This window comes from Aythya ferina, assembly GCF_964211825.1.
Source record: "Aythya ferina genome assembly, contig: HAP1_SCAFFOLD_103, whole genome shotgun sequence".
Classification (NCBI taxonomy): Eukaryota; Metazoa; Chordata; class Aves; order Anseriformes; family Anatidae; genus Aythya; species Aythya ferina.
In genome coordinates, this window is record NW_028181416.1 from 360860 (window position 1) to 382500 (window position 21641).

The 21641-nt window shown below is 45.8% G+C and overlaps 2 protein-coding genes across 2 annotated transcripts in view; both read left to right on the forward strand.

Moving 5' to 3' along the window:
* The window catches only part of LOC311428619 (ubiquitin carboxyl-terminal hydrolase 42-like), a 68513-nt gene extending 50959 nt beyond the window's left edge, over nucleotides 1–17554 (forward strand). Inside the window, exons 7-23 of the mRNA XM_084539981.1 lie at nucleotides 907–1060; nucleotides 8254–8491; nucleotides 9239–9439; nucleotides 10036–10146; nucleotides 10306–10408; nucleotides 10613–10680; nucleotides 10837–10907; nucleotides 11439–11521; nucleotides 12418–12529; nucleotides 12907–13047; nucleotides 13242–13342; nucleotides 13806–13947; nucleotides 14155–14436; nucleotides 15242–15330; nucleotides 15865–16019; nucleotides 16092–16966; nucleotides 17478–17554. Of these exons, the coding sequence (XP_084396107.1) occupies nucleotides 8263–8491; nucleotides 9239–9439; nucleotides 10036–10146; nucleotides 10306–10408; nucleotides 10613–10680; nucleotides 10837–10907; nucleotides 11439–11521; nucleotides 12418–12529; nucleotides 12907–13047; nucleotides 13242–13342; nucleotides 13806–13947; nucleotides 14155–14436; nucleotides 15242–15330; nucleotides 15865–16019; nucleotides 16092–16939 (2736 nt within the window). The 5' untranslated portion in view covers nucleotides 907–1060; nucleotides 8254–8262 and the 3' untranslated portion in view covers nucleotides 16940–16966; nucleotides 17478–17554. The remainder of the gene's footprint in view (nucleotides 1–906; nucleotides 1061–8253; nucleotides 8492–9238; nucleotides 9440–10035; nucleotides 10147–10305; nucleotides 10409–10612; nucleotides 10681–10836; nucleotides 10908–11438; nucleotides 11522–12417; nucleotides 12530–12906; nucleotides 13048–13241; nucleotides 13343–13805; nucleotides 13948–14154; nucleotides 14437–15241; nucleotides 15331–15864; nucleotides 16020–16091; nucleotides 16967–17477) is intronic.
* Nucleotides 17555–18083: 529 nt separating this feature from the next.
* Nucleotides 18084–21641, forward strand: part of LOC311428616 (uncharacterized protein) — a gene marked incomplete at both ends in the record, with an annotated part of 7259 nt that continues 3701 nt past the window's right edge. The window contains 3 exons of the mRNA XM_084539979.1: nucleotides 18084–18119; nucleotides 19105–19273; nucleotides 19378–19971. Of these exons, the coding sequence (XP_084396105.1) occupies nucleotides 18084–18119; nucleotides 19105–19273; nucleotides 19378–19971 (799 nt within the window). The remainder of the gene's footprint in view (nucleotides 18120–19104; nucleotides 19274–19377; nucleotides 19972–21641) is intronic.

A 21641-nucleotide genomic window follows, 5' to 3' on the forward strand; every position in this document is an offset into this window, starting at 1 on the left:
GCCTTCTGTAGTCAGCTGAATTCACTCCTCAGTGACTTTTCTGTGAAGAGAGGTAGGTGCAAATAGGAGATTTTATGAATTCCTTGGGGAGGGAGCAGTGTGAATTGCAGCTTGGTAGGCACAAAGCAAACTGTTCTAATTGTGCAAAGTAAATCGATACTTGGTAAGTTCAAACTCAGTTTTATAGCTGGCAAGCACAAAAGTAAACCTTAGCTGTGATCCTAGCAGCACAGTGGTGTAGCTCTTCCCTTCCCCTTGTCCTCTTGGCTCTTTTAATGACAGTGCAAGCAACCAACCTGTGCCAAAGGGTGCTGTATGGCAAACAATGGGCAGGCTTTTTTCTAAAAAGCACGAGTTTGAGTTATGTGGTGTTTGGGTGTTTCTCTTGAAACGATTCTTCCCTCCTTGAGCTGTTAGATCCTAATGCAGGAAATGGAAGTGCTGCATGCATAAACAGAGTAATCAAACATACACCTCTTAGGAAGAGGCTTGCAATGTCCTAGTGTTTGTTTTGAGCACTGTTAGATACAGTTTGACATGAATGGAGTGAAAACACCTTAGAGAAAGGTGTTGATTGTTCTCACTTTTCCAAGACAGAAATAAGTGGAGTAGATTTCCCTCCTGCATGGAACAAAAGTTGCACGTTTGTTTTTGTCTGTCTAGCTTTCAGTCTCTTTAAAAATTTCCCTACAGGTCCCAGTTTTAAGTAGACAGTTTAAACGTGCAGAGCGATAAATTAGTGGAATGCAGTGGTTGTGACACCAACTTCTGATCTGAAATGTAAAGAAAACTCAATCCACTTCAGGGTGCCTTTTTTGTCTGTCTGTTTCCATTTTACAAGAGCAACGGTGAAATAAGGAGAATCCCATCTTCACTGTTTCAAAATCCTTTGTTTCTGCGTTTCAGTCACCAGAACATTGAGGAGTAGAGCTGGTGCAAAAACTGTGAGACGAGTCCACGGAGAAAACAGGGACTTGGAGCTGCGCCGCAGCTGTAGAGTCGGACACAGTCGGTACTCGACTACTAACTCGTCCATTCTATTTGACAAACTTATGACAAAGTAAGTTATCTTTTCTTGCAGACCTCGTAGAATGATCTTTCTTCGCAAGCCTTTGCACTATGGCATGATGTTGGCCTCGACTTGCTCTTTATTTTGACAGCAAAGAGGTATGGCTGCTCCTGGCATTTCCTTCCTGTTTACAGGGAGACACCGTTACCTGGCTAGATAAACAGATTTTCTTGAAGGTGCTATTTCAGCATATAAGAATTGATTTAAAAAACAACCAACAACAACAACAAAAGTGCTTCATGGCTTACTAGTTTTGTAATCTCACATTTCTCCAGGAATACTTGATTTGCTGCATTTCACCATTACACTCGTCAGCGCCGCTGATTCTGGTTTATCACTATTTGCATTGCAAATCTCCTTGTCCAAAGCTTAAACTGATGTATGCACTGCTTGAAAACAAAACCTGAAGTTGCAGAGCAGAAGACTCAAGTCATTATGTTAGCAGCTGTGTAACCATACTGCTTTCCAAGCATAAGATGTCCAGCTTATTTTGTTTCTATGAAGAGTTTAAATGGCTCCCGTTAAGCAAAGATGTCCCCACACTGATACTTACTATTAAGCAAGGATTCCACCTCCTTTGGCTGAGGTCTGCTCCCTTACTCACATTGGAACATTCATCCAAGTAGCCTGCAATTCCACACTCTCGGGGGAAAGTCCATAGAATAGAAAAGGTTCCTCCAGTCTCTTCCTCAGCCTTTTTTTGAAGCACGCAATAAAGCAAAACATTCACAGGCTGCCCTTCCATGCAAAACAAGGCAAATTAGTAAGACAGGAGCCACAAAACTGATTGTCCTTTAAAGTTAAAATGAGATTTGAAATAGATCGAGTTAGCAAGTGTTGTAAGTCTGTAGCTAAGTCTGGTTTTGCCAATGCAGCACAATTCGCTATCACGTAGCCAGAGCTGCTTCTGTAGCTCCAAGAAGCAAAACTGCTTTGACAAAATACTGTGTCATCAAAGCATTCGTTGGCTCAGTAGGCACGGCTCAGGTTCAACAAGTTTGTGAAAAAATGAGTACTAACAGAAGCAGCAGGGTCCAAAGAAACACTTTATGTCCCCACTGCGAAATGAGGGGCTTTACCTTGAGTGTTATGCACACTGTCAATAGAAAAGCACTGTAACAGAATCTGCCACGGCAGTTTGCATGTTACTGAAAGACCATCAGAGTGGGACTGCAGCAAGATCATTGCGAAGTTACAAAAAAACCATGTGGGGGTGGGAGTTTAGTTGCGTTAGATAACACAATCTTAGATAAAGATTTTGGTCTTAACGTAAAAGTAAGGATGTCTACTGATTTCTTCAACTCCAACAACTGAAGCCCAAGCCTGAAAAATCGCCTTTAAGAATGCAAAGAAAATATTTAACTCTTCTGTATGTTCATACTTTGCTATCAAGCAAAGGAATGAATGCTGATGCCTTAACTATGTAGGGCTGTAGCTTACAGAGAGACTACACCTTCCTGTTTTTTTCCCTTTAAAAACATTAAGTGTACGTGACATTATTTGGGGGTGTTTTCACATGCAAAGCCTAATGCAGTGCATGCAAGCCCTGTCATCTTCTTCGTCTAGTAGTGTCGCGTTAAGGGGTGTAGCCGATTGACCGTCATGGGTCCCGTCGGATTCAGGGTGCTGAACTATCACGGTCACGGATTCACCAACAACGCAGTACGGCCTCGCTCTAGTCGCATTCAAGGAGAACTCTCACAGCTAGGAAGAATGCAATTAAGTGCAATTTCTTACGGCGACAGGTACACAGGTTCTTTGGATTGTCAGTGATAAATTCACTGTCTGCAAAAGCAAGCTAGCATGCATGAAATGCACAGGTACACAGCCTAGGTATTAAGACATTAAAAAGCATCAAAACTCTAGAGATTTCTAAGATTCCACAGAGACGCCTGGTATAAGCAAGCGTTCAGATCTTACCCCACGGCGTCCCAATGGAGTGGGGGTGGGGGAGTGAGAGGCTCAGCCTGTCGAGTGATGTCAGAAGGAATCCTTCCTGATAGTATCTTCCCTAACATCCCCTTTCTCTTAAAGCAATTGGTATTATTTTCTATCTTTAAGGTGGAGCTTGAGTGACTCTAGTCATGCGTATCTTGGTTGTGCTTGGTAGAAATGATCTCACTTGCGTTTAAAGGTACAGGCTCTGAGAAATTCCGAGGGCGTGCTCAGTGAGGGGTGGTTGCACCTTGGAGGCGGGTAGCTTTTGGGATGGAGGTGTGCTTATGATGCCTAGTCGCTTAAGGCGATTACTCCACAAGTAGTAACTTAGTGTTGATTTAACTACAGCATATCTAAAACATAAGAAGGATGTTAGTATGGAAGAAGCCGATGAAACCAGTCCTTAAATCTTACTACTTACTGTGCGTGAGCAGACTGGCGTGAGTTTTAGCTATACTGGCAAATATCAAACCACACCTGTGTCGTCCCAAAGCTGGGAAAAAAACAAAAACAAAACCAAGGAAATGTTGAAGCAAATAGGGAGGCGTGTAGCTTGTGCAGTCTTTTAGCTGAGAAAATAAAGAAGGAGAGAGACAGGTAGCCTTGAGCTAGCAGAAGCAAGGAAGAGAAGGGCTAAAAGGGAAAAAACAGGAAGGAGAACACCAGCTCCAGACTGACCTATAGTAACCTTTTTCTCATTAAGGGTCATTAGCACATTAAAAATCACACCTGTCAAAATGCTAATCTATGCTAATGTGGGATTCGGTGTGTGTCCCCCCTCTCCTGTTCCCCCTCCCCCCCGGTATTCCTCTGTAATGCACAAGCTCAGTGGAGATAAGTTAGGTGAGCTGTAATAACCAATCCAAAGGAGCCAAAGAGAGAGTTTTCACAAGTTTCCTGTGTATAAATGACGGTGATTCGAGTCAGAGGTGTGCTTGCTTTGCGAAAGATGGCCAAGTGCCTGACTCTGCAGAGTTCTATAAGTAATTATATAATTAAAAGACCTTCGTGTGCATTCCGACTCTGGGTGCTTATTGGCGCGGTGCACTCTGCACGAACCTGCAGACAACATCTGTACTCGGTGTCATGCCTACAGACAACCCTTTACTGTTGGGACCTGCATATTTTTCTGTGCATTCAACACAACCCCTTTGGCACAACTAGTTAACCACGTAGCTGCCAGTCCACCACTCAGTTGCACTTGTGAAGAGGAAAAGCTATTTCCGTCTACTGGAGGAGCACATCCTCTAAATGCAAGCTTCACTCAGCTGGTCATTTACTGCAGGACAAGATTTGAAAAGTGTTGTTGAGTTCTGGGTTTCCTGCTTACAGGAAAAATTAAGTGCTAGATCGCCCTCTACTCCGCTTTGTCTGCTGCATTTTATGGAGATTAAACTGATTTCGTTTGCTCCTCCGTTTATGGACAATGAGCTGAAGGAACAGGTACAGCACATTAGCCTGGAATGCCTTCCCTCCCAACCAAAGTAAACTGGAGCTGTAACTAACACAAGCAAAAGCAAGGCTTCTGTGTTTTCAGCTGAATAAAGTTCCAACAAAATCATCCTCTGGGATTTGAAGCTTACTTCACATGACATGCCAACGACTCTTTTCCCTCCATTGTAAAGCGGATCCCTGCTGTTAGTTGCTCTAGAAGCAAAGGAATCATCGGTTTGGTTACCAAATAGCCGCTTCTGCAAACGAGAAGTGTTGTGCTCTCTCTTCCCTTTGAATGACTCCACACTTCTCATCAGCTACTGGATTGCTGACCTAGAATCAGAGAACATCCCAAGGTGGAAAGGACTCCCAATAATCACCAAGTCCAACTCGTGGCTCCACACAGGACCACCCCAAAGTGAGACCCGATGTCTGAGAGCATTGTTCAACACTTGTTGACCTCCGTCAGGCTCGGTGCCATGAGCAGTGCCTTGGGCAGCTGTCTCAGTAGCCAGCCACCCCCTCAGCGCAGCGCCTGAGGCGCACGGGGCTCGGCGGGGCGGCCCGGGAGGGGAGGACGGCGGGGCGAAGTGGCAGCTCCCTCAGAGCCGTCTCCCCGCCGCCTTGGCCGCATGTCGTGGCTTTTTCGTGTCGGGGCTTTTTCATGTCGTGCCCTCGGTCTCTCGCCGTGGGTGAGATGCTGCTCCCCAGTGCAGACCCCTTGCGCGCGGGGCCTGCCCGCGGCGGCGGCGGCGGGAGGGAAACCCCAACCCCAAAGCCCTCCCGGCAGGGAGAGCTCGGGGTGAAGGCCGATCCGGCACCGACAGTAAACACACGCCGGAGGAAACGCTCTGGTTTTAGCCATGAGCAGCGCGGCCAGGTTCACAAGGCGTCACGCTGGAGCTCCGAGTTCGGCGGCGTTCCGAGGCCGTTGTGGCGGTTGTGGAGACGGCCCCGGCTGAGGTGGCTGCTGCTGTCGCTGCTGTCCCCTCTGTCCCTGCTGTTGCCGCTGTTGCCGCTGTTCCCGGACCTTGGAGACCCCCGGCGGCTCCCTGTGCCAGGCCCTGTGGCCCCGGGGAGCTGCCCGCCGCCTCGTCGGCCAGCCCGGCAGCAATCCTGCCAGCACAGAATAGCCCACTGCGTTTCAGGGTAAAGTGACGATTAATTTCTATTTCCTGGCCTGGGTGCTGCTTTCTTCTTTAAGGAAGCTTCAAGGTTGAAGGTTCAACTCAGTTATGTCAGGGTTCAACTCCGTTTCGTGAAGGGGCTCTTGTACGAAAGCTTAAGCTGGGATTGACTCTCTGCTAAGCGGAGGCCAAACGTGGACCTACTGAGAAGCAGGTCCTAAGTGATAACATTTTCTAAAGAGACTGCTAAACACATCTGAAGAGTGCTGCTGCAGAACTCTGAATGGGGGGATAGCAACTGTCTTAAGTGATCTGGAATCTTGAATTTACTTTTCAATGGACAAGAGGTGTGTCTCTCAAGGCAAACAAAGAGAGGAGTAACACCCTCTCTTGTCACTCATGTCAACATAAATTTATGCTCAGAGCGTAGGTGTAGGAACAGCATCGGTATGTATATGGAACATCGGGAGAGGAAGCTCTATCGGTATTTACAGTTTTTCTACTACCTTGCCAGAGAGACGTCATCTCCAAATGAGAAATGGATGTATTTTGAAACAGTGGTGGTGGATCGGATTTCTTCTTTCTAGTGTTAATATTTGCTCTTGAATCGTACTTAATAGCTGGTAACACCTCAATCAGTTGTCAAAAATAAACTTAAAAATGTGTAAGGCTTATCTCATTGGTCAGTATAAAGATCAAGGTCTTCCCTTCCCTTCCCTTCCCTTCCCTTCCCTTCCCTTCCCTTCCCTTCCCTTCCCTTCCCTTCCCTTCCCTTCCCTTCCCTTCCCTTCCCTTCCCTTCCCTTCCCTTCCCTTCCCTTCCCTTCCCTTCCCTTCCCTTCCCTTCCCTTCCCTTCCCTTCCCTTCCCTTCCCATTTTCCCCAGTATTGTTTTTCTGTTCTCCTTCTCACTGCAGTCTTGATTTTGTTTCTTGTCCCTTAAGTATGTTTCCAATGTGTTGCTGAAACATTTTCCCTTTCAATCCTAAAAAAGGAGCTGTCACTGGTGAAGATCGGAGCTTATCCCTGAGCCCAGGAGCTGTCACCTTAGTCTTCCAATCGGACAAGGACGACTTCATTTCTCATGTAAATGCATTTGTCAGGTTTGCGTATTGTTTTTTCAGGAATGGAAAGTGTGTATAGAATGGATTTAAAATCAATTTTAAATGTAAAACGTCAAGGCAAAAAAGTTCTAATTACAACCTCTGCACACAATTTGCCAGCTGTGGGACTAGGAGTTTTCTTATTTACTGTGTTTTGTTTAACGTGTCTGAAGTTTAATGGACAGCAATCAAGGCGTGCTAGAAATCTGAAAGCACTTTATGCTTTGTTCTCTCCGTCATTTTGGTATAACAAACTAGCTTATGTTTTAAACCCTCCATGAGGTTAGTGGTTTCCCTAAAGGTAACAAGTCCCTGTGTGCTACAGTAAGACAGTAACAAAACATGAAGTATAGAAGTTCATCCTGTCATTATTCAGCTTCTGCCTATGGACACACAACTACGCTTATTTAAAGCGGTATCACCTTGAAACCTAATCAGCATTTTAAAAAGGACTTTGTAGCAGTTATTGGCTTTTGTCCTGGAGGGCTGAGGTTTGTTTTGTTTTGTTTTACATTCAGCATTTCCGTTTCTAGCTTACATTCCCCTGTTGTTTTGCATGAGGAAAGCGTGCAACTTTAGAAAGGAGAACGGAAAGAGCTGCTTTTTAGTCTAACTTTTCAGTTTGTCGTAGGAGTTTTAAATGTGGTAGGAGTAAAACACCAGAAGTACTGCTGCCAAAGTTATATTCAAACTCGTCTTTCTTGGAGAAGCAGAAGAAGCCCAGGGAGAAATAAATTTGCAAACATGCTCTTCATGCTCTCCTTTCCGAAGATTTCTCTGAGATATAGCCCATCCTCTGTGGGTTTTGAGGTATATGGTTCCCAGGAGTGAAAAGGAGGGCCAAACATCTCTCCTCTTGGATCTCAGCATGCCAGGGCTTTGGTGTACTGCCACTTACAGCTCCGCTTTTTCACCTGGAAAAAGCGACCGCATGATGTAGACTGAGGAGCCCTCACAGATTAACTTGCTATCACCAAGTGACGCCCATGAAAGGTGTATTTAAAAGCTAGGCTCATTCTAGAATCACAACAAACCCCTCATGACTGGTGCAGTAGACAGTGAGGTAGAGGGCGAGCCCTGGAAAGACAGAAGAAAAGTAGCAGTGAGTTCTGGGTACCTTTGTGCAGACGAAACAGAAAAACGCAGGCAGTGAAGTAATAGTGTTCCGTTACTAATGCCAGCAATAGATAATTGCAACAATTATCTATTAGATCATAGGTACTAATTAACAGATAATTGCGCAACTCCGGAAATCAATAAATAACTGATTCCCCTCAGAGAATGTCTTCTACATTTTTATATTAAAAAGACTCCAGAGTTGTAATGGATTAAAATCCTACGGAAGGGAAAGAAATGGCATCAGCCACTAGTTCTGCAGAAGCGAAAAGTAATACTGATAGAGTTTAGATGGAAATTTTCACTTTGTGTGTTTAGTTTGGGGATTCTTTTTAAATCATTCATACCAGCGATTTAGTTCTTAAGGCTGTTTCTTTGAGATTAAGTGACAGGACTTCTGTTACTCTTTTCTTCTTGGAGTGCTTCTTGATAGTCTTACGTCAACCAGAACTTCTGTCTCTGTCGCAGATGTGAACAATGACCGTAGCTAAGAAGCCCAAATCTTCAAAGCCTAAAAAGCCCTCTTCAAGGCGGTCTGGCAAATCCAAGAAACCAAGTCCTAAAATACTGATGTCACGCACCGCCAACTGGGGCCGGATAGTGCCTGCAGAAGATTCAAGCCAAGTCTCTGTGGCCCAAGGACGTGGAGGTGCTATTTACTGTAGATCATCTGAAAAATCTAAGGCTTTTGCCCCAAGAGATCTAAGTAAGTGTGCGTTCTATCCTGCCTCCATTGTCTTCAAAGCAAAAGTAGAAAATGCAGTTCTTACTTGTTGCACTGATAGAGAAGGGGACTACTGTGAAGAAAGACTTCAAAAGCGAATCCCCTAAGGCAACTGAAGTGACTGATGTTACAGAAATTAATTTTGATATATTTACAGTCAACAGAGAAATACGGGGAGCTTTTTGTAATGCACAGATTCCTCCATGTCTTTTCTGTTTTGCAGAGAAAAGTGTTTGATTGTTGCTATTCACAGCTTCCATTTTTCACAGGTTTTTTGAAGGATAACATTGCTCAGGAAAAAATCTGGTATCTGTAGGGGTACCGTCATTCCTAGTTCCTAGTTTTTACGTTTTTACCGTATAATTTCAAGTCTAAGTTTGTGGTTTAAGTTATAATAAGGAAAAAAACAGTAGTTGAGTTAATCAGGTTAAAGATTATAGATGGAGAGGAACTTGGCATTAGGTGCTACAAACAGAATGGCAGTTAGCCTTGCCTTAGAAAAATTAAAATGGTTGACTAAAGTTGTTTTTGTTTTTGTTTTTTTTTTCCCCAAAACATTGTGTTGACCAGCCAATTTGAATTTGGTGGTATTAAAGCTGTCTGCAATAAGTTTTTCTGGTTTGGATTGTAGCTAGCTCCTCTAGGTGCTCCTGCAGAATAGTATTTTTTTAAATACCTTTCTTCGAAACAAACAAACAAGATCTCTTTTTAAATTTAACTTTCTTGCAGTCGTTAATGATGGAATTGCTCCGCCACAGAGCATTCTTTTTCCACCTGAGAAGATTTGTATGGATTGGCGAGAAACACAAAGTGTTGGAGTTGGCCTGTACAATCTTGGCAACACATGTTTTCTTAATGCTACTCTACAGTGTTTGACCTACACACCCCCACTTGCCAATTACATGCTTTCTCTTGAGCACAGCCAGTCATGTGAGTACTTTCTAACAGTATTTTGAATCTGTTGGATAGCTCTGAAGGTGAAAGAACAGCAGTGATTCTGTGAGATAAGCTTATTTGCCTGATTTTACCTGTAGCAGCTGGCTTTGAGCACTGTATTAGCAGTGGGCTCCGAATAGCATATGGAGTGCAATTAATGCACCATGTTTTATTTATTTAGTTAGTTATTTGTTTGTTTGTTTGTTTGTTTGTTTATTAAAGGATTATTTATTGCTTCATGGGAATAATGAAGTGCATTGGACAGTAATGCATTTGGTAGTAATTTTAGAGAGTAATACATTTTGCAGCCTGTGGAGTTCACATTCCTGTCAGCCTTTACAACTGCGACTTTGCAGTAGTCTTTTAGATTTCTCATCACAACATGCATTTGAATACAGGCTTAGTGGATATTTTTCTTCTGTCAAGTTGTGTGAAATGAAATGTTACAAGACTGTTGGGACATTGGCATCTTGGGAGAATAGAATGTAGCAAGGAGAGTGGATATTGTATCTATAGTTTAAATTGTACTTAGATGTTTGTAGTTCTGGATATTTCGCTGGACTGGGATGCTTTGCTCTTTCACTCTTCAGGTCGTGAACAAGATTTTTGCATGATGTGCACGATGGAGACTCACATTAACCAGGCCCTGCGTTGCACTGTTGATGCCATCGAGCCTACGCATGTTATCAGTAATCTCAGTCGTAAGTGGCTTCAGATGTGTTTCTTTTCGATAGCTTGTAATCTTCAAATAATTATTTGATGTGTCTAAGTGGTTTTAACACTCCAATGAAGAGAGATTTTAGAAATACAAGAATGATTTCATTTTTAAATGAGGTCAATACTATCATCTTCTTATTTAGGAATAGGACAACATTTCCGTTTTGGCAGTCAAGAAGACGCACACGAGTTCTTGCGCTATACTGTTGATGCTATGCAGGAAGCGTGCTTGAACGGAAGCACCGAGTAAGCATAAACAAGTTCACTTTCATACATTCTCTAGCACCTTCTAGTCCTTTATTTACTCTCAGAAATGATCTCTAGCACCTTTTAGTGCCTTATTTACTATCAGCAACGAAAGTCTACATCATCCTTGGTTTTCATCAAACTCTTTGAAGAGTTGACTCTGTGCCTTAAATCTTCTGAGGTCTGATTATAATTTATTTCCAGATTGGACAGATCTTCTCAAGCTACCACCATCATTCATCAAATATTTGGAGGATTTCTAAGATCGAGAGGTACTTGAAAAAATATTCCTGTCCTTAGAACTGATCTGTGTCTTTTGTCGGTAGTAAAGCAGTCTGTAGTTTGTCTAAAGTAGTATCTGTCAACAACTTGAATTTGGACAGTTAGTCTCCTTCACATAATGTTAAGCATTTATATTTTGTTTCCAGTGAAGTGCTTGAATTGCAAAGCAGTTTCGGATACGTATGAGGCATTTCTTGATATCACTTTGGATATAAAGGTAAGATGTTTTCTAAATATAATTCATGATGTTTAAGTACATGCATAACTTTCTAAATTAAACTTGTTTAACTTAAAAAACCAAACCACATATAATGTTAAAACGTAAGAGCTTGGTGGTGCTAAGGAAGTGGATTGGACTTTGTCCTTCCGTGGAACCCATGTAAATAGTCTCCACATTTGCATTGGGTTTAAGGGGAAAGAATTCTCTTTCTGCAAAAATTATAATGCTGTCATACTTCTTTGTTGTTCTACCTCAATATACATCTAATTGTTAGACTGATGAATTTGTCCCCAGTATTGATGACAAAGCACACTGTAGATGCTGTCTAGGCTACTGGAAAAGTATTTGTTCCAAAGTCAAATGCCTTCCAGGTGAGGTCAATGCTGAGCATGCTCTTTCTGCCTCCTTCTTCACAGTGCTCCTAGTAGATCGCTTGAGTATGTTAGTAAGATTCTCTTATAAACTACTAGTATGTCTCTGGAATTCTGAATTACGGTGACTTTACGCTCTTCTTTCTCGCTGCTCTAGGCGGTTTCGTCTGTTAGCAGAGCTCTGGAACTCTTTGTGAAACCTGAAGAGCTGGATGGAGAGAATTGCTATAAATGTAGCGAGTAAGATTTTGACGTCAGTTTTCTATGTTGCATGACTCTGTTGGACTACCTCTAAACTTTGGATCTACTTACAAGTTTTGTGGAAGTTTATAAAAGACTTGGATTTTTGTTTCCTTGGAGGGGGGAAGTCTTGTTCATAGGCATTCCCTATGGGTTTGCAATTCTCTGGCTTGTATTTTGCCATCAGAATTCAAAAAGAGCTACTTTTGTTCTTTCTATTTATTAGCTCTCGACAGTACTTTTCTTGATGTAAACTGCCCAGTTTCCGTTGTTCTCTGGGCTAGTGGCTAATTTTCACTGCTTACACCGTAGGTCCTACCTTGGAGCGGGCAATGTGTCAAACTGAACTATTTTGTTTCAAAGGATGGCAGATGGTTTCAGTGTCTTTCCAGACAAGCTCAGTACATGAAGACTTCCTACTGTTAAATGTCTCCCTCCTGTAGAATGACCATGTGCTTCTGTTGTATTTTTGATGTTGATAGTCGACCTATGTTGGAGATTATTTGCAATTTCTAGCCCTGGGGACCAAGGCTCTCTCGTTCCGCTTTCAGTATTTGTATTCCCCTTGAAAGCTGAAAGAATGTATCCAGGATTGGAGTTCAAATAGCCACTTTTGTAGACCAAGAAATGGTACCTTGCCATCCAACCTGGTCATACCCTTTTGTGAGAGATTCCTGTTCCCGCTATGCTCTGAGTTGTTGGGAAAATTGACCTTCTTCTGTGTATTAACAAACCTGACACGCAGTGCATGGGTTTATGAAAAGAAAAAAGACCAACCTATTATGCAAGTAAATATCATTCAAATAGCATAGGCATGCGTGAGACATTAAAAGGAGTTTGTTTTGGGGGCGAAAAAAGAAGATGCCTTCAAACACTTATCTCTGCTTGTTTTTAAGGTGTAAAAAGATGGTTCCTGCATCCAAGAGATTTACCATACACCGTTCTTCCAAGGTTCTCACAATATCACTGAAAAGATTTGCAGATTTCACAGGTGGAAAGATCAACAAGGTATATTTACCACTGTAATGCAACTATATCATTGTGTAATGGGACATCCCCCAAAGCTGAAAGTTGTTAATATTTTCAGACAATAATTGTAGACTAACGACTATGGCTTATTCTTTCTCTTAATATCAATAAAGTTCCCGCTTGACAAGAAGCATATGCTTTCCTCTGAGAAGGCTGATTCATCAGGAAACAGTTCTCTGCAACTTCTAGTCTTAACCGTTGTTTATGGGAAGACTTATTTGTAGTGAATCAAGAAATATATTCGAGAAATATATTCTAGAAATCAATTCTAGTCTGTGTTTTTTGGAAGTGTTTTTCTCTGGCTAGTCCACGAAGTACTCTGGGATAATTTTTCTATCTTCTTGATGTCTCTTTAGGAGGTGAAATATCCGGAGTATTTGGACCTGAGAGCCTACATGTCGCAGTCAATGGGAGAACCACTGCTCTATGCCTTATACGCGGTGCTGGTACATCACGGTGTCAGCTGTCACTCAGGACACTATATATGCTATGTAAAGGTAGAAGTCAACAGCATTTCTAACAGGGTAAAGGTTGTGCTGGCAAACCAATTAAAGCATGACTAGCAGCTACTGTTTCTAGGGAAAAAGATTTCATTATATTTTTATTTGACATGTGTGTATTTTGTTCCTATCCGTGATTTCAATTGGAAAACGTGCAATTCACCTAAAGAAATCATTGTCTTTATTTGCAGGCTGGTAATGGACTTTGGTATCAGATGAATGATGCTAAAGTAGTGCGTACTGACATTAAAAGAGTTCTTGGTCAGCAAGCTTACATACTTTTTTATATCAGGTAATAACAAATCTTAAATTGTGTTCAGAAGAGATTTACTTTCCTGTTATTGATATTTTTCTGTTTTGCAAGTGTTTTTCTTGCTATCCCAGGAGAAGATTATTATTTGTCTAATTCAGTTCTGTCTAACCTGAAATTCTCTGTGTCGTTTATTATCTTTTGTTGCTTGGCCTTAAACTGCAGCACTTGTGTAAATTGCTATCTATGTGTTATCTGTAGCTGGCTACTTTAGAGAAGGAGAGAAATGAAGGTCATCTGTGGTGTAAGAATGAATTATTGCTCTGCAAGTGATAGTCTTAGTAGGAAGACTGTTCTCTACTTTTCAGTCTGTAGTCTTGGCGAAGCCTTCTGTAGAGAAGGCTTCCATATCGTATGAGCTGTTCCTCTAAAATGATAGGATGGGATTTAATCCAAGAGTAGGCTGAAAGAAAAACTAAACTACGATCACTGCTCTTTTCTGAAGGCGCTATGATTTGACACTTGGAGAACGTGCGTTTTACTTGCCAGCACCATCTTATCCCTGTTCATTCCCTCCTGGTCAGCAGGGGGCTAATAGTAAGCAGGCTGGATTTCTGGGACCACGACTTCTTCCTCATATGATTAAGGTAATTCAGGGAAGCGGGAGGGCAGATAACGGCACCAAACTGCTAGTGGGTTTGGGGTTTGGTGTGGGGTTTTTTGTTTGGTTTTAAGCATCTTTTTAGGTGTTAAGACCATTTGTAGAAACACTCAGTAGGAGAGTTTTGTGTTTCAAAATGTTACATGCAGTGTTTGCGTTAATCCATCTTGCAATTTCTTCTTTTTAAATACAGAATTCAAGCCGTTTAAATGGAAATGGATCCATAAAAGAGGACACAAAGACCACTGGTGTCACCCTAAAAAGGCCATCTTCAGCACCACCAATGGCCTGTGTTCAAAACCAGGCAATTACCAGGCCTTCAATGACTGATACGTCAAGAAAACAGAAGATCACCATCAGTATTCACAATAAATTGCCTGCTCGTCAGACTGTGTCACAGCCTGACTTTCTTAGCAGTGCTGTGGAGGATGAAGATCTCTACCAGGCTGTTCCTTCATCCACAATTACAAATTCGGTAATGCAAATGAAGCAAATGCAAACAAACAAAAAAGTTTCTGATGAAATTTTTGTGGAGCCAACAGTGAATGAAAATCCTAAACTCAGCTCTGATAACACAGTCCCTTATGGTGCAGAATCTTCAGGAAAATCTGAGGAGGAGTCAAAGGGCTTATTTCAAAGGAATTTGAAATGCAATGCAATGTCCTCTAATGGAATTTTGGTTGGAAAGGTAGTCCGTACATTGCAGCATTCCGATTCTTCCTGTCAGAATGCTGACAAAGGAAGATCCCAGCATGAGCTGCCAAAAACAGATTCACTAAATGGTGCTATTAGGTTAGTTAATGAATCTAAAGAAAACGGACTGAAACTTGATGATTCCACTTGCCGAGTTGAACCTGTTAAACCTTCTGAGATGTTCTTTTCTAAAACAAATGGATCGCTTGAAACATAGATTTGCTCCATCGAGAATTTCTCACCTACGATGTATTCGGGAGTGTTTATTGTGTTCCTAATTCAGGTGAAATACTGAGAAAACACAGCACACATGTGATCGTAAGGCTTTGTGGTATTATCCCCTTAGAATTTGCAGACCTGAGCTTACATTAGAACTTGTCAACTTAAGCTCAGCTGAGATAAAAATTCCTAAGTTTCATAAAGTAGATTTTGGGGGGTGAGTTGGGGTTATCTTTGAAGTGTAGATAATGCATACAACTCACAGCGGTCTTGCTTACCATTTAATGGAGACATTCTGACAAGACTAGTCCTCAGTACTACTACAAATAGTATTTTTTTGTCTGCTGACTTGTGCGTTTTAATTGCAGATGCCTGGAGCTATGCCTTCAGTCAATCGAGAAGTCATCACGGAGTCCTTCAGAGCCAGCCAGCTGAACAGCTTGTCAGAGGAAATGAGGTAAAATGAGCACAGTCTGATTAAGACAAGACTTTATGGAAGTTCGTTACAGTTTTATCTGTCTACTAATAGTATTTAATGGAAGGATTTAAATTAGTACAATTCCATACTGTGTGTCCAGTGTCACGAACAGAACTAATGATCAGCACTGAGCATATCACTCTGATGCAGGTTGGTGCCTCAAGGAGAACTTGTGTTCCTTTATAGAATGTTTTTCCATTTTTCTCCACTGTCTGGAGAAACACTGGCTGTTCCCCGCTCGCCCCTATGCCTTTTTTCTCAGAGCAGCAGGTGGAAGGAGACAGATGCGTTTGCTTTTTTAGTGCAATGGCTTCAGAAGCAAGAGGGGAAAAAGCACTTTCTCTGGGAGCTGAAGAAGGTGTCCTAATCACAGGAGAGGTTTCTAAATGGCATATCTTTGCGAGCGTTCCTGTAGTCCGGAGGTTTTTGTTTGTTTGCTCGACGTTGGAAGGTTTTACTCTTAATATTCACGTCCTTCAGCAGAAGTGAGAAATGGGTTTTTATTTTATGCAGTGTTGCGGAACCTCCGAAATCTCCTGGGAATGATGAATACCTCGCCCAGTACCAATGTGATGACGGTGGAGACAAGGAGAAACCAAGAAGATCAAAAGAACGTGACCTCATTTCAAAAGAAAATGTTTTGTACGGCAAAGACTCTTCTGAGCCTGGTGAGAAATTGCGGCAAACTTCCTCTCTCGAGTCTGACACTGAATGTAGCTCTAACAATCTTTCTTCCTTAGCTATTGCAGATAGACGCCAAGATACAAAGGACAAGACTAAAACCACTGAGAAAGAGCATTACCGAAGCAAGAGGGAACATGCTCCTAGTGAAGAGAAGGAGAGTCAAAAAGCAGGTCCTTCCAGCAAGAGGAGGTGTTCTCAGAGCGTGGAATTTGTTGAGCAAAAGAGTCACAAGCAGGAGTACTGGGAGGGAAGCAGGTACAGATCTTTCCCTCGTGAAAGAAACAGCCCTGAGAATGGCAGAAGAGCAGTCAAATATTCAAAGTACAGATCTGGCAGCGGAGGAAGATCAGAACAAGGTAGCAATAGGTACTACCGATCCAAAGGGGAAAGAAGTTGGAGCAGAGAAAGATACTATCGAGACGAAGCACGGAGATGGGAAAGATGTGGCTATTACAAGGATTACTATTCACCTCATGCGACAGGAGACAGTAGAGAGAGAAAGTTCTCTCACGGCGATTCAGCCTTTGACAGATCGACTGCAACTTACTACAGCAGGTCACATAAGCATTATCATTACAAAAGCGGATGGCCTCACGGTTCCCTCTTGAGAGAGGAAGATGTACGTCGCTTTGGCACACCCCGAGCAGACTTGCATCGTTGCTCGGTACCTCAGCAACATTCCAGAAGACATTCTCGTGAAAGACATGCGCTTCCACCTGTGTCAGCTCATTTGGAGAACTGTCGCCAGAAAACTGAAACAGAAGGAAACAGAAAAAGAAAATATACCCGTGCAGAAGGTAGTGAAAGTGAAATAGAAAGGAAAGACAGAAAGATAGAAAAGGAGCTTGTAGGTGGTGAAAAAAATGCAAAAATATCACAAGTTCTGGAAGAAAAAGAAGTCTAAGGATAAAGATGGAGAGAAGGATTCCAAGTAAGCAAGGATTCCAGCATACTCCGCATTTTTTATCCTAATTCTTTTCTGGGTGCTTCTCATGTCTTCCTTTTTTTTTTTTTTTTTTTTTTTTTTTTTTTTCCTGGTGGTTTCTAAGTTCTTTAGATAGCACCAGCTGGCTGGGGATCATGTTGTTAGGTTGATCAGTGAAGACAGGAAAGCTCTTGCTGAATTGTGTCAGAGCACTAGCTTTGGACCACATAGTTCGAATCACATCCGTACACCATTCCAGATTAGGTTAAAAGATTTTTTCTGCTTGCACGTATTCCAGAGCTAGCCGTTGTTAATGATCTGTGTACAAACCAGGACCTATGGTCCTTCAATCTGACGGCTTAAGTTTGCTGCATCTAAAGTAAGTTGCGTGTGCACAAAGCACCACAAAATAGCTGACATGCTGCAAATCATCACCTGTGGTAAAATAAATCAGGTTTCATATAGGCAACAAGTGCCACATCTTTTTTTCCCTTTTTAACTTGCATGTTTCTTTCAGACTTCATGATTTGTGTTTCTGTGCGCTCCGCTTTGACAATGCCAATCGCAAGCGTAAGAAAAAGAAGAAAAAGGAGAAGAAAAAGAAGAAAAAGGAGAAACACCAGGAAAGCGAAAGGCTCCTTGGAACACTTAGATCCTCGTTTCCAGAAGATAACGCGGGAGAAGAAGGAAGAATGCCATCCTCCAGATGGCTCTTCATGTCAGTAATGCAGAAGTGAGAGCAGTAAACAACCTTACAAGGAAGGGAAGACTTCCAGTGCAGGCGAAAGCAAGAAATACTGCTCCATCGCATCCAACGACTATACTAAAGGTAAGCGGCCGCAGCGTGTGTGAGGAATTCCTTTTATATTAATCTCGAGATTATTTCAAACAGTCTTGAAGTGCTTGATGACTTAACAGTCTGCAGATTTATTATCAAATCAAAAAAAAACCCCACTTGGTAGACTATTTTTTTCCCAGTTTTGAATGGCCACTAGGAAAGAAGGCCTGAAATAAAGAGGTTAAAGGCAAATGGTTTTCATTTGGTTTGATGATGAAGTGGCAAACAAGAGGAAGAGTTGCAAGCTCCCTTCTTAAATTCAGTCCAGCCAAGTAGGAAAAGTAAATGTGGACGGACAGCTGTATGTTGGCAAAGAAGATAGTAGGGAGCAAGGAGGTTCAGCAGTCAAGATGGAAGGTGATGCCATGAGGCTTAGAGGCTAGTAATGTTCTAATGAACATGGCCAAGTCTTGCGCTGGGCAGCCTGCTTGGGTCCAAAGCCTGCAGTCCTCCCCAAGATGTCGGCGAGGGGCTGGTGAGCCGTTGGGACGGAACCCCCGTTGCCCGGGTTCCCCAAGCAACCGCCCCACTCTCCAGCCACCATGGCAGGTCCAGCAGCCGGCTCCCGCTCCTCCCGGGGCTGCGGCCCTGCTGGCGAGCCCAGCGCCCCAGAGCTCAGCCCAGCGGCCTTTTTCCCACAGAGGGTTTCCCCAGACGGCTTCCGCGGCTTGCGCAGACGCAAAACTCCCCCTTCGTCGTCCCAGCCGTGCCGCCAACGGTGGCTGCCTGGCTGCTGCCCTCCCTCCCCGGAGCGACGGCGCTGCCCTTGCAGCCCCCGCAGGTACCCACCCTCCCCTCCGCGCTGCCCCAGGCCACCGTCTGGCACGTGGTGCCGGGGGTCCAGGGGCAGGTGCTGCAGCTCCCCGCCGGGGTGCAGCTGCCACCTGGGGGGCACCTCCCAGCCCAGGGGCACCACCTGCAGCTTGGGCAGCTCCCCGCCGGGGGGCAGCTCCCTGCTGTGGGGCAGCTCCCCGCCGTGGGGCACCAGCTGCAGCTGGTGCAGCTCCCCGCTGTGGGGCAAAACCTGCAGCTGGTGCAGCTCCCAACCATGGGGCACCAGCTGCAGCTGGTGCAGCTCCCCGCCGGGGGGCAGCTCCCCCACACCGCTCCTCCCTGTGCCCCCGTCCATCAGTGGGGACAGCCCATGGTGACGGGGACACTGGTACCCCACCATGCGCTGGGGCTGGGGCCCAGGGCCGTGCTCCATGGGGAGCTCCTGCACCCCGCAGGCACCTGCCTGTTGCAGGCCCCCGCCCAGCGCAACCCCCCGCCACCCCTCGTCCCGGGGCCTCCGCTGCGGGGGCAGGCGCTCCCCACGCCCCGCACCCTGAGCAGCAGCCGGGGGCAGCTGCCGGAGCCCTGCTTGCACGCCGTGGGGCTCAGCGAGGACCAGGGGCCCCCGCTGCCCGGCCCCACTGCCCCCAAGCCTGCCCAGGCTCCAAGGACCGCCAGCACCCAGACGGCGATGCCTGACGGTGAGTTTGGGGCTGGCACAGCCGGCCGCTGGGCGCCCCACACCCAGGGGCCATGGGAAAGCTGACATCGCCCGTCTTGGGGGATTTTCTTGCTTCGTCCTCAGCGGCGACAGCCCCGCAGGTGCCTGAGGAGCCCCCGCAGCTGCCCGAGCTGGGCCCTGATGCCTTTGCCGAGGCCTTTCCAGAGCTGGCAGGGGACAGCCAGCAGCTGCAGCACATGCAGGACGAGCTCCTGGCCGACCTGGACATCCCCATCCCCAGCATGGAGGAGCTGCTCAGCTGGCTCGATGCCGTGGAGCCCCAGGACGCCTTCCCCGATTTGCCCAGCAGTCCTGCCCTCAGCCGCTTCCTCTCGCAGCTGCCCGACCTCTGCGAGGACATCGAGGAGCCGAGCACGCAGGGACTGGAAGCCACAGGAGCCCTCGGTGAGGTCCCCTCAACCCCTGGGCTGCGCCCCGAGAAGCTTGAGGGTGGGCTGTCGCTGCAGTCCCCCGTCGTGCCAGCAGTGAGCCCCCCGCTCAGCCCTGCAGCCAGTCCCCTGCCCAGTGCGCTTAGGAGCCCCCTACCCAGTCCACCCCTGAGTCCCCCCAGGAGCCTCCCTGACACCCAGCTCCTCAGTGCCCTTAGTAGACCCCAGGCCAAATCCCCCCCGAGTTCTCCCAAGAAACGCCCCAACCCCAAGGTCCCCAGTGCCCTTAGTAGACCCCAGCCCAAATCCCCCCCGAGTTCCCCCAAGAAACGCCCCAACCCCAAGGGCCGCACTGACCATAGGAGACCCCTGCCCAAACGCCCCCTGGGTCCCCTCAAGAGCCCCCCGCCTGCCCCTGCGTCCACCGGCACCAAGCGGGGGGCCAAGCGCCCTGCGCCCAGCAGCACCCCCGGGACAGCGCAGAGCTGCCAGCACAGGAGGCCGACGACAGAGAACCCCCCCGGCAAGGAGAGGAAGACGCTGCTGGGCCAGGCTGGCCAAGGCCGCAAGAGACCGTGCCAGGGGAAGACGGGTGGCAGCAGCACGGTGGCTGGCAGCAGCAGGGAAGCAGGCAGCAGCGGGCAGCAGCTGGCGATCAACAGCACCACGGCACCCAGCAAGAGAGCGCGAAGCCCGGGGGCTGCAGGGGGGCAAGGAGCAGCGGCGCCACCTCCCCGCAGAGCGCGGCTGCTGCCGGAGACTCCGAGTGGGGAGCCCCGTGCCGTGCGGCCCCAGGACAGGCTCTGTCCCCAGGCCAGCGGGGCCAGGACGCTGCAGCGCCAGCAGCCGGGGACAAAGACCCCCAGCGAGACTTTGCAGCCGCTGGGGGCCAGGGCCAAGGCGCTGGGGCCAGCGTGCCAGCTGGCCTGTGTGCAGCCGCAGCCCACCTCCAGCAGCCCCAGCAGCATGCCCAGCGCCCCGCCGACAGTGCCAGGCTCCAGCTACCCGTGACCGACCTCGGGCTTCTCCTCGACGGCCCCCGCAGCACCCAGGCAGGCACAGAGACCTCTGCAGGCACCTGCTCCAGCTTCAGCCACGCTCCTCAGCCCTTGCCCCTCTCGCTTGCCCTCTCCCCTCTCTCGTGCTGGAGCTAGGGGATGGGCTTGCCACTCTCAGGGATGGGCAACAGCGCCAATGGCAAATGCGCGCGCGCCTCACCCAGGAAGGTGGCAATGGCAAGCTGGGGAGATGCTGGCAGCAGCTGGGCTGGGAAAGCTTGGCCATGGCAACTGCTGCTTGGGACACCAAAGGGCTGAGAGACAAGACTTGCTTCTTCTTTCGGGGCATTGCTCTTCTTTCCTGCCTTCTGGATTAAATTCCTCTCCTTAGGTGGTCACTCAGCAAGGCCTCTGCCTGCAGAGCACTTCTTCTTGCACTGGCATGCCAAGGGGATAAGAACTGGGAGGTTTTGGGGACAGCAAATGATCAGTGGGATGGGAAGTGATGATGGGGATAGCAATTCATTGGAATGGGACAAATGGGTTTTATTTGTATTAAATTTAAATTTTTAAATTTTCATTTAATTTGTTGGTTTTCCTATTTATTTAATTAAATCCACTTTATTGACTGTGTTGTACGGTATGGCATTGTTTTATTATTATAAAATTATAAGTATTTAATAGCATTAAATATTTTTATATATTAATATCTTATAAACTGTAAGTATCATTATTTATTATTTTGTTGGTTTTTATTCCTTTTCTACCCTATTAAACTCTCTTTATCACAACGCACTGGTTTGGATTTTATTTTTCCTTCCGAGTCGTTCTGGATTCACTCCGGATGGGGGGACACTAGCGAACGCCTGTGTGCTTCAGATCCAAGGTCACCTTTGCCCTCATTCAAGATACATATTTGCATCTGTTGTTGTGAAACAAAATTAACAACAGGAACAATAAA